Below are 15,106 nucleotides of genomic sequence, written 5' to 3'. Positions count from 1 at the left end.
ATATTTCATCTCCAAAACACAGAATGAAAAAATTTGAGACATTTGGATCAGAGTGTTTAATTCTCTTGAGCAAAACAATTAACTATCTTCCCAGACATTACATTCATACGAGAAGGAACATAGAAAAAAATTGCCCTGCAGAAACATGCCAATTATAGACACAGAGGATCAAATTTGCGTTTTAAAAAGCTAATTTTGTTGCCTAACTCTAAACCCAAAAAAAGCTGATTTGATGACCATCCATAGAAAGTAGTATTGAAAATTAAATAGCAATGATGTGCTAATTTTCTAAATCAAACGTCTCCATATTGGCTGACTCGCTAGCTACAAGTTGTACCCGAATCTGGCAGGAAAAAGTGCAAACCTGTGGAGATAAATACAACTAAATACACACCACAACAACAAGTAGTACCACTCTAAAAGTGCAACATCTTTTCTGGTAGCTTCCACGCCGCTCACAGCGCATGTTTGACAGCCGACATGAACTCGTCTCGTTTCTTCTGCAGGTTGTGCTGAAGCTCTTCCACCTGACGGTCGCGGTCCTCAGCATCCTGCAGAATTTGCTACCAAGGGGAAAGACTTTCATTATTGCACCTTGGCGTAAGTCTAAAATGGCTGCTTTAAAATGTTCAAGGTTTCATGGAGAGTCATCAAACTGGTCACGCGCGATGACGAAAACTCAAATGTTTGGCCAATTAAGTTTAATGTCAAGCTAAACAAAATTATAATCACTAGATATGGTTGTTGTTGTTTTTAGCGGAACTATCATGTTGCACTGTATAAAATATAGATTACCTGTATGAGTCGGTCCCTCTTCTCCAGACTGTCTCTCAGCTTCCTGTCGGCCCTCTCTCCGTCCTCTCGCTGGTTGTGTCGCATTCTCTCCGCCTCCTTCCTGCGCTGCTCTTCGTTACGCAGCGCCCGCTTAGCATCAGTCAGCCGGGCGGTCAGAGCCGACGTCGTCCGGTCGTAACTCTCCTGCTGACTCTGTTCATCACATTTCGATTAAAACCCACACAGGTGAAATCATCGTTTTCTGAAGGACCCCGTTTCTCGCACCTGAACGACATGCTGATACTCCTGCAGGGCGGCGGTGAGTTTGGTGACCTCCTGGCATAAGGTGGCACTCTGTGACTCTCTTTCCTCTAACATGGCCGCCAGGCGACTTTGCTTGTCCCGGAGCTGGGAGGCCAGGGATGCCTCTGCCCCGCCCCCCTCCAAGCCTTGGCCAATAACGGAGTCGGACAGAGCCTAGGAGAATGTAAAATGGTTGCCAGTTAATGATTACAGAAGGTGTCTCAAGGACAATTGTGTTATCTTACATCGAGTGTAAAACAAACCATATAAATGTAATATAAAAATCTCAGGTTTTAATCCCTTTTTTCTTCACGCAGCAATGCATTTTCATATTCGTCAGCAGTGTACAGATTAACTTTAATTATTCAAAATATACAATGGTAAAAAAAAAGCAATGGTATAATGATTTGTAACTTAGCAAAGAAAATACAATTTTTTTTTCTCATTTCTCTAAAGGTTTTTAAATTTGCGCTCCTTAATTAATTTTAATATTATTAAAAGAAATACATTTACATTTCTTTCTGTTATTATGTGTACATTCCTGTTTAATTTTTTATTTTTTTAAGGGAAGAAAATGTTTTTATTCATATTTTCAAAGGAAATGATTGTACATTAAGAATTTTAAAATATAAATAAAACAAAATGCATTAATATTGTATTTTGTCATTTACTTCCATTAATTATATAATCAATATGAGACTAATTTATGGGGGGAAATTATGTGGGTTGGAACTAATGTCAAATAATCACTTGCATATACGCTATAAATAAAAAATAAAAAATAATTTTATCAATATGAAAGAAGTTAAAGGAAATAACAGACAAAAGAAATGCACTAATAATTTAATTTCTTTTTTTAATTTTGTTTATAACAATTCATCAAAAACTTGACTATTATCAATCAGTGGATGTTTATAAAAAAATAATTAAATATTTTAAAAAGTAAACCAAAAAACATGTACAACTAAGCTACTATAAATAAAGTTAGATTTATTCATACTACTTTTTTGTCTATCTGTACCTGAATATCTTCCATACAGCTCTCCAGCTCCACCTTGAGGACGCGGACCACTTCGTCCTTCTCGTGCATGGTGGCCGCAAGGGCCCGGTCCCTCTGCTTCCACACCTCCCTCTCCTTCTCCAACTCCTGCAGGAGGCGCTGTTTCTCACCCAGGGCCGCACGCAGTTCCTGCAGGGACAACGTCCATGCACATAGCTTGAACAGTGAAATGCAAACTTTCCCCCAATGTGTCAAAAATGAGCGTACGTCTATGATGTCCTGGTTGCACTGCAGCACCATGTTGAGTGTCTCCAGGTCTTTTTCGCGATCTCCTGCCGCCTTTTTCAAGGAAGTCACCTCTTCCTCAAGATGCCTTCCTTTCTCCGCCAACTCGCGCATCAAACTCTCCATGGCAACCTGTGTGAAGAGTATAGACAATAGACACATATAGTGTAATATTTCACATGAGTGTGTGCTTAAGTAGCATTTTTTAATTGCTATTACTGCCAAGGAGATGATTTCTACTTTAATCAACACATGAATAGAGCCCTGAAGATTGTCTAAAATGGCTGTTTAAAACCAAAATGGCTTACTTCCTGTTCAATTACAGGCATAGGTCCTTGTAAGGCAGTGCAATTAATCAAAATTCAATTACCCACAATTACAAAATCAGCATAATCGTCGCAAAAAAAAAAAAGGATGATTAATACTAATTCTAAGTTGTTTAAATTGATACATTTGTACTTTTTTTTTTTTTTTATAAATAACTTTTTCTTTTATTCATCCAAAAGGAACTTGCATAATTCTAGTGTTTCAAAGAATTTTATTTTGTCTTAATATTTTTTTACGATTAAACATTTTCTTGTTTTGTACCAAAAAATAAATGATCGTCATGATCGTGATTTAAATTATTACCAAAATAGTCGTTAATATTTTCTTCATAATCGAGCAGCCCTAGGTCCTTTTTTCCATCAGTGTACCACATTCTGTTACGGTAGACATGCCCACCAACAATAATTTCTTGTGTAAAGCTGACGTTGTTGTTTTTTAACTTTCCCAAATACAAGCCCTATATTTTGTCCAAAATGGTTGCTTCAAACAAAAATGTCAGCCTTCAAGTGATTTTTTTCGTGTGTCAAGTTATGATTGAGACCTTCTTAAAATAATCGGCTATGTAATTTTTTCAGATTTGTTAGGAAACACCAAAAAATTAACCATTTGCATCATGAGGAGATGATCTAGGCAAAAAAAATATTTTTTGCAAAAAAAATGACTTGGGCAAAGATATGGTATTTCTGTTTTTCATTTTTATTTTTATTACTTTTCCATGAATCCTCAAAAAGGTCACCAAACTATGATGCCATACTCTGCCCAAAATGTCTTCTTCAAACCAAAATGTCTTCTTCCAGTTCAATTTCAGGCATTGCTGCTTGGGATTTTTCTTATGTCCTACCAACCCAATATCGTGTTGACTGGTGAAACTGGTGTTAAATGATTTATTTAAAATAAATCTCCAGGATGCTCTAATGAATGTTTTGGGGATGCGATGTTCAATATTTATCCATCAGGTCCACTAACCTTGTTGTCATTGACAATTTCTTCCAGGTTCTCGCCGAGTTTGTTGGCAACCTCATCTGCTAACTGGCTTTTTCCTCCGCCCTCCACACACATTCTTTTGATCACACTCATGCACTCCTGAGGACAATGACAGCACAGACACACACAAAATGAGGAACATGATAAACAAATCAGGCTGTCGACATGCTGGAGCCATCTCTGCCTGTGCTCGGAGTAAATCATTCATTCAGTATATCATCATTATATAGTGAAATATATGTTTTAGTGAAATATCAGGCTTATAGCAGATAAGCAATGATTTTGTTTTTGCTATTTAATAACAACAGTACTTCGATGTTCCAGCATGTAGGAAGAGGCTGGCGGGCACACAGACCAACAACATTCCAGAGAGTTTAGCGTCTGTCTGTCCACATTATCTCTCACCTGGATGAGCCGATCCCGACTGTGCAGGGAGCGAGCAAGGTCGGGCAGCAGGGAGGCGCCGTCCTCCTCACGCACAATCTGAAGGGAACCAGAATGAAAATGTCGTTGGCAAGGTTAGACAATGAGCAGCCCAGTCCATATGCAGGGCATCTCAAGCCAGGGTCAGGGTTTCAAATTAGGGTTTGAAACCAACATTAGGATTTAAAGCAGGGAGTAGCTTCAAATCGAGGTTATGGTTTTCAAATTAAGAGTTGGAAGCTAGTAATAGAGATTCAGGTCACCATCTGGGTTTCAAACCACGATTAGGGTACCGACACCCTCTCATTATGTGATCAGGATCCCTGCGTGAAAGAGTTAACATTTACATGCTACTTTGACTTTTGACATCTTTTTAAATACAAAATAAAGAAATTCATAAAGTTGCAAATGCGCATGCAAACGAAAGCGATGAGGTAACTTGTTTAAACACGTTTGTGTCTATTAACACGCGTTCCTTATGATTTTTTTTTCCCCCCAACTGACAGTCGCAGATAATCTATTGTCATAATCAGCTCAGGGCAAACTACTAGTCTGCCAGGATTCCACCAGTGTGTGTGTGCGTGTGTGTGTGCGTGTGGTCTGCATCTATAAATGAGCAAAAAAGGGCGGTGCACCTTTCTAGAGGCAAAACACACAGTGCCCACGCCTTTCATTCCTTTATATTGTGTACTTGTGTGCCTGTATCAACAACACACTAACTGGGCCGGCTGCTGTGTTGTATAATAACCTGCTAATCAATTGAGCACACCTACCTGATCTTAAGATGTAGAAATATGCATTGTAGTGTATACGGTTAGAATGTTGGTGTACCTAATGAAGTGTCCATTTCATAAATACTTGAAACTGATTTGAAACCAGTATTAGGCTTTTAAACGAAAGTTAGTGTTTCAACGTAGGGTTTCAAGCAAAGGCTAGGGTTCCAAATGAGACCTTCAAGTAAATGATAGGGTTTCAAATTAGAGCGACAAGCCTGCATGAGGGTTTCAACTAATTGCTAAGGCTTTAAATTTGGGTTTGACGCCAGGATTAGTTCAAGTTAGGGTTCATAATTCGGGTTTGAAGCCTGTGTTATATGGTTTCAAATAAGGGTTAGGTTTTCAAATTTAGGTTTGAAGCAAACATTGGGGTTTCAAATTAGGGTTTACTTTTGATCAGGTTTGAGGTTTCTAATTAAGGCTTCAAGCAAAGGTTAAGGAGTAAAACCAGGGATAATGTTTCAATCCTGGATTACAGTTTCAAATGAGGGTTTTCAATCTGGGTTAAGGTTTCAAATTGGTTAGTTTCTCAAATAAGGGTTTAAAACCTGGGTTTAGGTTTCAAGTCTTATTGTTCGAAAGCCTGTATTTGTGTTTCAAGTAAATGATAGAATCTGAAGTTAGGGTTTCAAATAAAGGTTTCATGGCGGGGTGTGTGTTTCAATCCTGTGTTAAGATTTCAAGTTGGCGTTAGGGTCTCACATTAGGGTTCGAAGTTTCAATCCCGAGTTAAGGGTTCAAACCAGTATTAAATATTAATATTAGGGTTTCAAGGCAGAAATCAAAACCTTTATTATGAGTGCTTACATGCTTCCAGTCCTTAACACAGTCATCCTGGGGTGTTCTGGGTTCTAGCTGGGCCTCAAGGGACCTGACGCGTGACTCAGCCTGGTCGAGCTGTCCTCGCAGATGCCTGATCACTTGATGGAGCCTGCGAGAGGCGCTCTGCTTGGACAAATAATTCAGTGTTTAAACAGACGGGCACGCAGCAGCTCGGCTCTTCTAGGAGGCAACAAACTGTGTAAATATTTGACGTTGAAGAAGGTGATCACCTCAGAAAAACATTTGAACTTGTGACACTTTGCACACAACTTTTAAAATACATTTTGTTGCCTACTTTCAGAAAGGAAATAAGAAAAGCAATTTTTAATAAGTTACAAAACATTTCCTCTAAAAAATGTGTGAATTACCTCCAACAAGCAGGAAGACTGACTTGACCCACCTGCTGATGCAGCGGCATGAACTCATCCTTCATCTCCATCAGAACATCATCATCATCCTCCTCCTTTTCTTCTTCGTGGCGGTGATCTCCATTCTCCCCAAAACTCAGGCTCCTGCTCACCACAGGGGACGTCATCTCACTAGAACTTCTCCTCTTGCTCCTCCCGGCCAGGACGGGAATTTTGCTCCCGGCCGGAGAGCGGACCGGCCTCCCTCCCAGATGCCGGAGCTCCCTGAGGAGTGATGGAGTGACCGATTGGTCGCCGGGCGAGTCGAACGGATCGCTGTCATCCAGGGAGTCCATAGACTGGACGGATTGCGTCCTCAGGGAAAAGGTGGAGGCTGTCAACGAGGCGGGACTGGAGCAGGTGGACTGGATTCTGTGCCAGTGGAGCGGCATGCTCTGGGATTTATCCCGGGACAGAGGCAGAGGAGAGAAGGCCTGGTACGGCATTCGGCGTGGAACTCCGCACACTGACTCGTAATCGGAGTCGGACACGCGCAGAGAGTCACAGCCTTCGCAGTTTTGACCCTTTCGGCACCTTTTACCTGCAGGGCGCATAAACGAACAAATAGGCTTTAAGATTTCCAAGTTTAAAATTAGGGTTAACATTTCAAACTAGAGATTTAGGCTGCAGTTAAGTTTTCAAACAGGAATTAGGGTATGAAATTAGGTTAGTGTTTGAAATTAAGAGTTTCAAGCCAGGGTTAAAACTTCAAATTAGGATTAGATCTTAAAATTCGGGTTTCAAGATAGGGTTAGTACTTGGCTTTAAAGCCTGTGTTCGGATTTCTAATTAGGATTAGGGTTTCAAAACAAAATTTGGTTTTCGGAATTAGTTTTTTTAAACAGCAGTTAATGTTTTAAGTAGGAATTACAGTTTCAAGATATGATTAGGGCTTCAAGTGAAAGTTTATGGTTTCAAGCAAGGGTAGGGTTTCAAATTGGGGCTTTAGATTATGGTTAGAGATTAAAATTATTGTTTCAACACAAGATTAGGGTCTCAAATCAGGCCTTCAAATTTAGTTTGGGTCTCAAATTGGGGTTTTAATTTAGGGTTATGCTTGCAAAATCGGACTGAGGTTTCAAGACAGGGTTAGGATTTCAAACTAAGGCTTCAATCTTAGGTCATGGTTTCAAATAAATATAAAAGTTTCAAATTTCAAATAAGATTTCACATGAGGCTTTGGAGCAGAAATTATGGTCTCGATCCAAAATGTCACTTATAAAACCATTACCTGTTCGTATAAAGTAAGGACATGTGTCCCACTTTTCTGACCAACACTCGTACTCGGCCAGAGCCATGTTGTCCTTCAGCATGTCCCTGTAGTCGTCCTTGTCCTCGTCTCCGCCCGCCTCCTCATCCTGCTCCTGGGGGTGCCTGTGGACGTAGTTGCTTCGCACCCAACGCCGGATGCTGTCTCGCTCCTGAATCAGCTTGTTGAGCCTCTCCGAGGACAGCGCCTTCACCCTGGCGATGACCGTGTCAAATTTGAAGATGCGCTCCAGGACGCCGCTGCACTTGCCGCACACAAACTCCCCGCGGCCGGCGCTGCGCTGCACCGGTCTGCCCAGGATGTGTGTCAGAACTGACAGGGCGTCCAATGATTTGGACAAAGAGCTGAGGGACAGGTGGGACTTGGACAGGGAAGAGGACGAGACCAGGGATGACATGCTGCCTGTGGGGGTCACACACACACACACGCTGTCACTCAAGTGACCTAAATTGAAAAGAAGAAGAAAAACTCACCCCAGGGACTGCTTGGCGAAGACCCTGACAGGCTTTCTCCTTTCAGGGACCTTGTGGGGGTCTGAAGCTGACTAGACTTCTTCTGCTGGCCCCCAAACAGCCAACGCCTTTGGTTACCCTGAAGAACTCCTCCGCATATCACACACAAGTCATTTGGACCTCGGGACGACATCCTGGCAGCCGTTCTAAATACACAAAAGATTCTCATGATTTGGTTCACTGGCTCAAGTTAGGCTCAACCAAAACATAGAATATTCAGATGATTCAGTTGAATCCTTTCAGTCACTGACTCCAGTTATTGGACAAACCACAAAGACCATGGACACTTGGACAGATGATTTGGTTTGCTGACTAGACTTAGCAGACTTGGATAATTCGGTTCTTGCACCGACTTGAGTTAGCCACCTCACCAGAAACACAGCAGACTCAGATGATTCAGTTGAATTACTCAATAACTCAGGCAAGTGAATTTACTGATTCAGAGGAATCATCTTATTTAATGACAGTACTGGTATTTTGTTTAACTGATTCAAGTTAACCGAATCCGATGATTCAGTCAACCGAATCCGATGATTCCGACGAATCGGTTCACTCACTGATTGAGGTAGCGGTCTTTTCAGAAACAATGTGTACGATTTCGTTCACTGACTCGAGTCTGCAGAAGCTTAAGATTCTGCTGATTCTGTGCACACAAAGATTATTCGGTAAGGTTGAATTGTTCACTCAATGACTTATGCTAGTGGACTCACTCAGTTTAAGTGAAATACACTAGAGGTACAACTGTTAATCCATTAAATCAACAACTAATCAATTAGAATTTTTTTAACACAAAAAAAATTACGATTAATATGATACGAAAAAATGAATAATCGTTTGGAGGCCTTGGCCATATCCTCAGAATTTAAACTTCTCAACAGTAAATATTGTCAAGTATCTGAAGTCCTCTAAGAAAGTAGATTAATTATCCTCGTGTTTAGTCAAATATTATTCGAATCTAATTCATTACAAATTCGCAATTTATGTATACTTGGCATCTTTAACTCTCAACGGCAATGAATTAGTTAAAATAATCGTTAGTTGCAGCCATGAAATAAATGCAAACACACTGCTGCTTTGTTATGCAAAAATAATTGGTACAGACAGTACCAATGAGTAACTCAAAGTACTTTATGAATTATTTTTAAAAGTAACAAGTCTACACCAGTCGAAAGGCGGAAGTGACGAACGGCATTTCAAAATAAGAACGAAAGTAGCATCTTTTACGTAGGGTTCCATTGATTGCCATTCATTACTGATCCTTTGATCGATATATAGCTAAAGACTTACGAAACGCCGGATTCCCCCTTCAGAGTCACGAGTTGTTAAGTCGCGACACGTCGACTTTTGCCCACGCGGACACTCCGTGAAGTGTCCGTCAAGTCAACTTTTCCCCCCTTCACGCTGCGGAAGTTTGGTCGCCTAGACACTTTCACCCACACTGCCACTTGTACCGCTTTAAACGATTATTCTTCTGCCTTACAGTGCAGATATAATCCCAAATTGAAACCGACTCAGACAGTCACACAAACCTTTGACAGAAAACAACTGTCGAGTGAAGGCTGTCCCGCTTCTTCCTAGAGTACATGAATGCACCGTGCGCGCGACAAACTAGAGCCACGTCGTTACCTTTACAAGACAAGTGTTCCTGTTCAACAAACCTAACTTTACCTTTAAAGCTGACGCACGCTCCGCTTGGTCGGGGAAAAGTCCGTCGGACGAAGAAGCGTCTTCACCCCGAGTGACTTATTAAACGAAGAGCAGCCATAAAACTAGCAGCCTCCTGGCGAAGAGAGAAAAAAATCTCCACCACTGCTTTGAGTGAAGCGAAGCAGCTCAGTTCGACTCACAGCGCCGCGGAGGAGGAGAGGTGGTGGGTGTCACCTTGTGATTACGTCACCAAACTTACCTGGCTGTGGGGCACTCGTGCCAGCGAAGAGGTTAAAATATTGAATCCTTAATTTATTTTTAATATTTTATGCCTTGAACATAATGTTAAACCCGGGTTTAAGCTGGTCATAAATCTAAGTCCCTCCCCTCCAAAATAAATTCAAATAAAAGCGAAAAAGGCAAGGCACCGTATGTGACGTCACTGATTGACTTGGCGTTTACTGCGTTTTTTTTTTCTCAACTAGTTTTTCATTATATCCGCTAGATGGCAGTAAGAGCGCGGTTATCAATGCATCTATCTATCTATCTATCTATCTATCTATCTATCTATCTATCTATCTATCTATCTATCTATCTATCTATCTATCTATCTATCTATCTATCTATCTATCTATCTATCTATCTATCTATCTATCATGTATGTATTTACAGTATAAAAAAAAATCCAGATGACATGGCAAATGAGTGACTGTATTTTTATCATGAAAACTAAAGGTGTAACCATTGCCAACATAGAGATTGGTGGAAAAACAAATAACTTTTGAAGCTATAGGCTAAAGAAGATGGGAAACCAAACATATACTGTTAGGAAATGGGCATTTAATATGATCATTTTAATATTATCATTAAAAATCTAACAGTAAGAAAACGTCATTGTTTTTGTCCTGTAAAAAAGTACACAGAGTAAAATGTAACATGTTCACAACATTCTAAAATCCTCATTTTTCCAAATACACATTTAGGAAGAAATCACTGTCGAATTTATATGTACAAGGAATTACAGCACTATTTTTTTTTCTTAATACAAAAAAATGCCAGCAATACTGACAGCAATTTTCATTTTCATTTTCCTCCCCTTTTTACTGCAGTATCATCAACGCATCCATTGATTGCTGGATGCTTATCCCCTATGGAAAGCCATTTGAGCGTGTATTCCACATCTTACTTATGCGCTGAACTGGCCTACAAGTGAGGACAAAGAGCATACTAGTACATGAACCTAAAGCTGCCTATTAAATATATTAAATACATTCTCAAACAGCTTTCCATAGTACCAGCTGTCTCCGTTCAAGTGAGCCACTTCTCGATGCAGTCGATGAACACGGTGAAGTTGGAGTGCCAGTGCGTGTGTTTGACGCCGGGGCGGAGGCACGTTGATAGGTCGCCACGAGCGCTCAACGTCTTCAGTCCGAAGGTGTCATTCCTGTAAAACTGTTCACAGGGACAAATTCACATGCAAAATGGCAAAAGTCACAAAACATTCAAACACAGTGAACAATACTTTGAAAGTGCTTGCTTCAATCTGTTGCCACTGCCAGTTAAAGTTTACTGTCAAATTAAACCTAACACAAAGAGAATCATATGTTTTGTTTAACCAAACTACATAACATTGCCGTATAAAATATTATTTTTTTCATGTCTATTAATATAGTCTCTAAATAGGTTCAGTACTCAAAAAGTGCAGTCCATATGTTTACAAATAATTAGTTTCATAAAAAATGAAAAAGCGATAAAGCTACAAATTTCTTTGCATTATTGCATATTGTTGTACTCTGACTTATGACTTTCAGACTTATGTATAAGCCACCCTTGTTTGGTAGAATTTTCTGTACAGGCAGAGGTGGAGGTTGGGGACATGGAACAGTGAAATGAAACTCCAAAGTCAAAGCACAGGTACCTCTTGGTTCCTCATATCCACAACATGCTCTTTGCTGTCATAGAATCCAAAGTGGCTGAGGGGAAGAAAAAAAAAAAGGAAATGAGCATTAACATTTTAACCTCTGAATTCCACAGCTAAGCATTGCTTTATTTTGGGAAATGGCAGCTGTTGTCTAACATCCTCTTTATTGTCACCAAGTGGTTTTGGTTTGAGACATCATGAAAAATATTTGGACTGTGTATTATTATTGCGCTTTTAAATGAGAGAAGCTTAATGCAGTCAATCATATTAATGTATCTTTGTCATCCCAGAGTCAACTTTTGTTAAAAAGCAAAAAAGTATTAGAACAGTGAGGCCCATTCCTTTAATTTCGCCTAAAACCATTTGACATTAAAATGTGAAATTTCATTTCAACCTCATGGTGACCAGTTCTGTTCCTGTTATGTGTTTTTTAAATGATGCTGAAATACAAATTTGTTCTCATATATTCTTCTATTGATATCAAACACAAATGTTTCCAGTCTGCATATCTCTGTAATTATTAGAGGATAATCCCAATGGAAGCGACAAGTGGCAAACCTTGACTGCCATGGAGTGATAACGCCGTCGTCCGGTCCGCCAATCAACACCAGCTTCTTGATGCGCAGGAAGTTCTCCCTCCAGTCTGAGATAGAGGTATATTATTATTATTATTATTATTATTATTATTATTATTATTATTATTATTATTATTATTATTTTTTTTTTTTTTTTTTTATCATCACAATATTATATATACAATGGAATCACTCATTCCCATATCCCTTATCAGTACATCATCATTTTTAGCATAATTTTTAGTCAACTATATAGAGTGAACTCCCACAGCTTGGCATGAATATCAGTGAGCCATATGTGAAGGAGGTTTGTTTGTGTTGAATAATTAAACTGCTAAATACAGTCGGTTAAGTGCATTAGTGTATGTAGAGGACTATTAAGTGCACTGAAAAATATTTGATTAATGAGTAGGAAATGCCATTGTGTGTTTTGTATGCATTAGTACAACTTCAAGAAATGTGAATTGTGTAAAGTTGCACTTACATGTCTTGTTGATGTGGGGTGTGTCACCATTGAGCAATGGGAGAAACTTGTTGTTCTTCAAGTAACTGGACCTGTGGTGAGGGTCTGTGGAAAATGTGCACAATTATTATTCAAGTTGATGATGGTTATCCCAATGTCAGGGTTTCTACTAATGATCTCTGTGGGATGCCGTAGATTCATCCGTCTTTTTTCTGTAGTGCTCGTCTTTGCTATAGTTGTGGATGAGCTGGAGTCTATCTCATCTGCTTTTCATTCATCTAAATATTACAGAATAATCCGCATTGAAGGGTTTGAACTCCGATCTCAATAATCTGTTTACCATTCCAGTACTGGCAAATAGACACTTTTTGTCCCATTCTGTTGTAGCAAACCAGGAAGACCGTTTCTTTCGCGCTGTCGGGAAACACCCGATGCAGGTAGTCCGTTTCTGTGCAGGACAACAATGCTGAGATGAGATTGACATGATGCGGACATGCTGTGATGTGATCTGTGCTTAGCTATCTGACCTCCGTACTGGCCGGCCAGGGGTGATGACAGTGCGATTAAGTTGTGGATGTTGTGGTTGGGCATGGTGGAGAGAAGGGCTCGACAAATTAGACCACCTGAGACACGTGCACAAAAATAGATTGCAAAATAGGACAACTGAAAATATATTTAAAATATAACATTAAAAAAAACGATAAAATGACACAATGACTCATGTGTGTGTGTTTGTACTTTATACCTTGCGAAAAACACAGCAGGTGTACACCATCTGTAGCCTTCCTCATGATGGGCTCGATGGCCTGATGGAAATCTCGCACCTGCTTCCATAGCGGCTTGAGACTGGACATGTGCTTGTACATATCCACCACCGTCACCTCTGTGCCAGGATGCGTCTGCAATGAGCTGTAATTCACTTTTCATTCTGCTTTTACGTGGTGTCCTACAAGGTTCTCTCCTAAGTCCCCTTGATGTTATCTCCATTTGTCGCATTATAGTCATTTTCAGTGGACGGCTTTTATTGGCCTTTGCCTTTCGGATAAAACTTGCTGTAGTAGGACATTCTGTTTCTGTCAAGTGCGTTCAGGGGACAGTATCAATTTGCGCAAAAATATAAAATTGCCCATTTTTGGACATGAAGGGATTCCATCAGACAACAACGATTTATTCACAAATATTTGATGGTGTAACACAAAGAAGACCATCGCAATTAAGCTGCACACAATATTAATTATTTAAAGGTGTATAATTATTACTTAAAGCAGGTGTATAATTAGCTAGTTTGGTTAGCCCGTGCGCCATTTAGAATTATGTTTTAGCATTAAGCTTGCGGACTTTTGTAAGACGTGTTTCGGTAAAATTGGTTACAAATTTAGAAAGTTGAATTTTCTCTGTTTTATGTTTAATAAAAAATAATAATAATTCACTTGTGAATGGCAATGACTAGCTTGAAGAGCATAAATAGCTTTTAAAAAACAACAACAACTGATGCTTGTTGTAGAACGTCACAAGAATCACTCCAATGTTTTGCTCTAAACTTAAGAAAACGTAAATAAATAAATAAGCAGCCATGTGATGTCTAGTATCTCAAACAACTCGAAAGTCAAAGTACCATTATAATGTATTAATTTTCTTACGATAGAGTCCTCTATTTCTGGTATACCATAAAAGCACACTGTCTGTAAAATGTGATGAATAAAATTCAATTTGACTTGCCTCCGTAGAGCGGGATTCAAACAGAAGCACAATTAATTGAATCAGGAATGTGATCAGACAGACCATTGATCACCGTATCAGCCACAAAAAGTTCACATTTCCGTCTATCACCTCATTCATGCAAAAAAATAATGTACTGTTATAATAATAATTTTAAAAAACACAGACACCAAAAATAAAAAACAGTGATTCTTTATTTTGGCTTCAAATTGAGTCAATATAAAGCTTTACTTAACCAAGCTAATCAACAAAGAAAAATAATGACACTAAACAATAAAATATGGTCTTAAGCTGTCGTTATAATTAGACCATTTATAAATGTTTTATAAAATGTAGGCTACATTTACTTTTACACTATAATTGTTTACATTTCAACAATTATTTAAGGGAATTTTTCATTTGACTTTTTTTTTTTACGCAATACAACAACAATCCCATAACTCTCACCCACCGCCAGACAGAGCTTCTTGCAATTTAACACATCTGAAAATCGGACCTTATTAATGAAGAGAACCAGCTTTTGGAACTGCTTGGGTCCGTCAAAGATGCCATGCACGATGATGACCGGCCGGTAGCCGTTGACGCGAGCCCAGGTGAGCAGCAGCACCGGCAGAAGTAGAAGCATGAGAGCCGCAGTCGGAGTCCTCACCTTGGAAGTCATTGCCAAAAGTAGGCGGGGAGATTCGTTGTGTGGGTCCTTTTCAATATTTGGACGGGCGTGTGATGGGTGGGGTCACCACTGCCAGTCAATATTTTGGTTTCGACTTAAACCTACTGAAATTCTAAAAAGAATAAAACCAACCAAACAAACAAACACACAAATAATAAAAGCAAAATTGACATATACCAAAACTTATTTCTTATATTATTATTTTTAATTCAAACTATGTACAAGACA

At 39.4% G+C, this 15,106-nt stretch overlaps 2 protein-coding genes and 1 long non-coding RNA gene across 3 annotated transcripts; 1 reads left to right on the top strand and 2 right to left on the bottom strand.

The window, feature by feature from the left end:
- Window positions 1-41: 41 nt before the first annotated feature.
- On the bottom strand, window positions 42-9,754 carry LOC147172446 (uncharacterized). The gene is made up of 12 exons (XM_086079213.1): window positions 9,552-9,754; window positions 7,845-8,029; window positions 7,333-7,773; window positions 6,095-6,642; window positions 5,680-5,817; window positions 4,079-4,156; window positions 3,656-3,772; window positions 2,345-2,494; window positions 2,099-2,266; window positions 1,060-1,251; window positions 796-987; window positions 42-563 (listed from the first exon to the last, which is right to left on the bottom strand). Exons 2-12 carry the CDS (start codon window positions 8,014-8,016, stop codon window positions 456-458), a joined length of 2,304 nt encoding a protein of 767 aa, XP_085935339.1. The 5' UTR covers window positions 8,017-8,029; window positions 9,552-9,754; the 3' UTR covers window positions 42-455.
- Window positions 9,518-12,105, top strand: LOC147172445 (uncharacterized). Its single transcript, XR_015095426.1, has 3 exons — window positions 9,518-9,753; window positions 11,372-11,444; window positions 11,976-12,105. It is a non-coding gene; the product is annotated as an uncharacterized LOC147172445 (long non-coding RNA).
- On the bottom strand, window positions 10,342-14,862 carry LOC147172444 (lysosomal thioesterase PPT2-A-like). Its single transcript, XM_086079216.1, has 8 exons — window positions 14,705-14,862; window positions 13,235-13,388; window positions 13,017-13,112; window positions 12,830-12,937; window positions 12,511-12,594; window positions 12,010-12,094; window positions 11,449-11,503; window positions 10,342-10,982 (listed from the first exon to the last, which is right to left on the bottom strand). Exons 1-8 carry the CDS (start codon window positions 14,831-14,833, stop codon window positions 10,839-10,841), a joined length of 855 nt encoding a protein of 284 aa, XP_085935342.1. The 5' UTR covers window positions 14,834-14,862; the 3' UTR covers window positions 10,342-10,838.
- Window positions 14,863-15,106: the final 244 nt, after the last annotated feature.

Source organism: Leptonotus elevatus, chromosome 6, assembly GCF_054856555.1.
Source record: "Leptonotus elevatus isolate MCC_2025b chromosome 6, RoL_Lele_1.0, whole genome shotgun sequence".
In the NCBI taxonomy this organism is placed as follows: Eukaryota; Metazoa; Chordata; class Actinopteri; order Syngnathiformes; family Syngnathidae; genus Leptonotus; species Leptonotus elevatus.
This window is presented reverse-complemented; position numbering and strand designations above follow the sequence as displayed.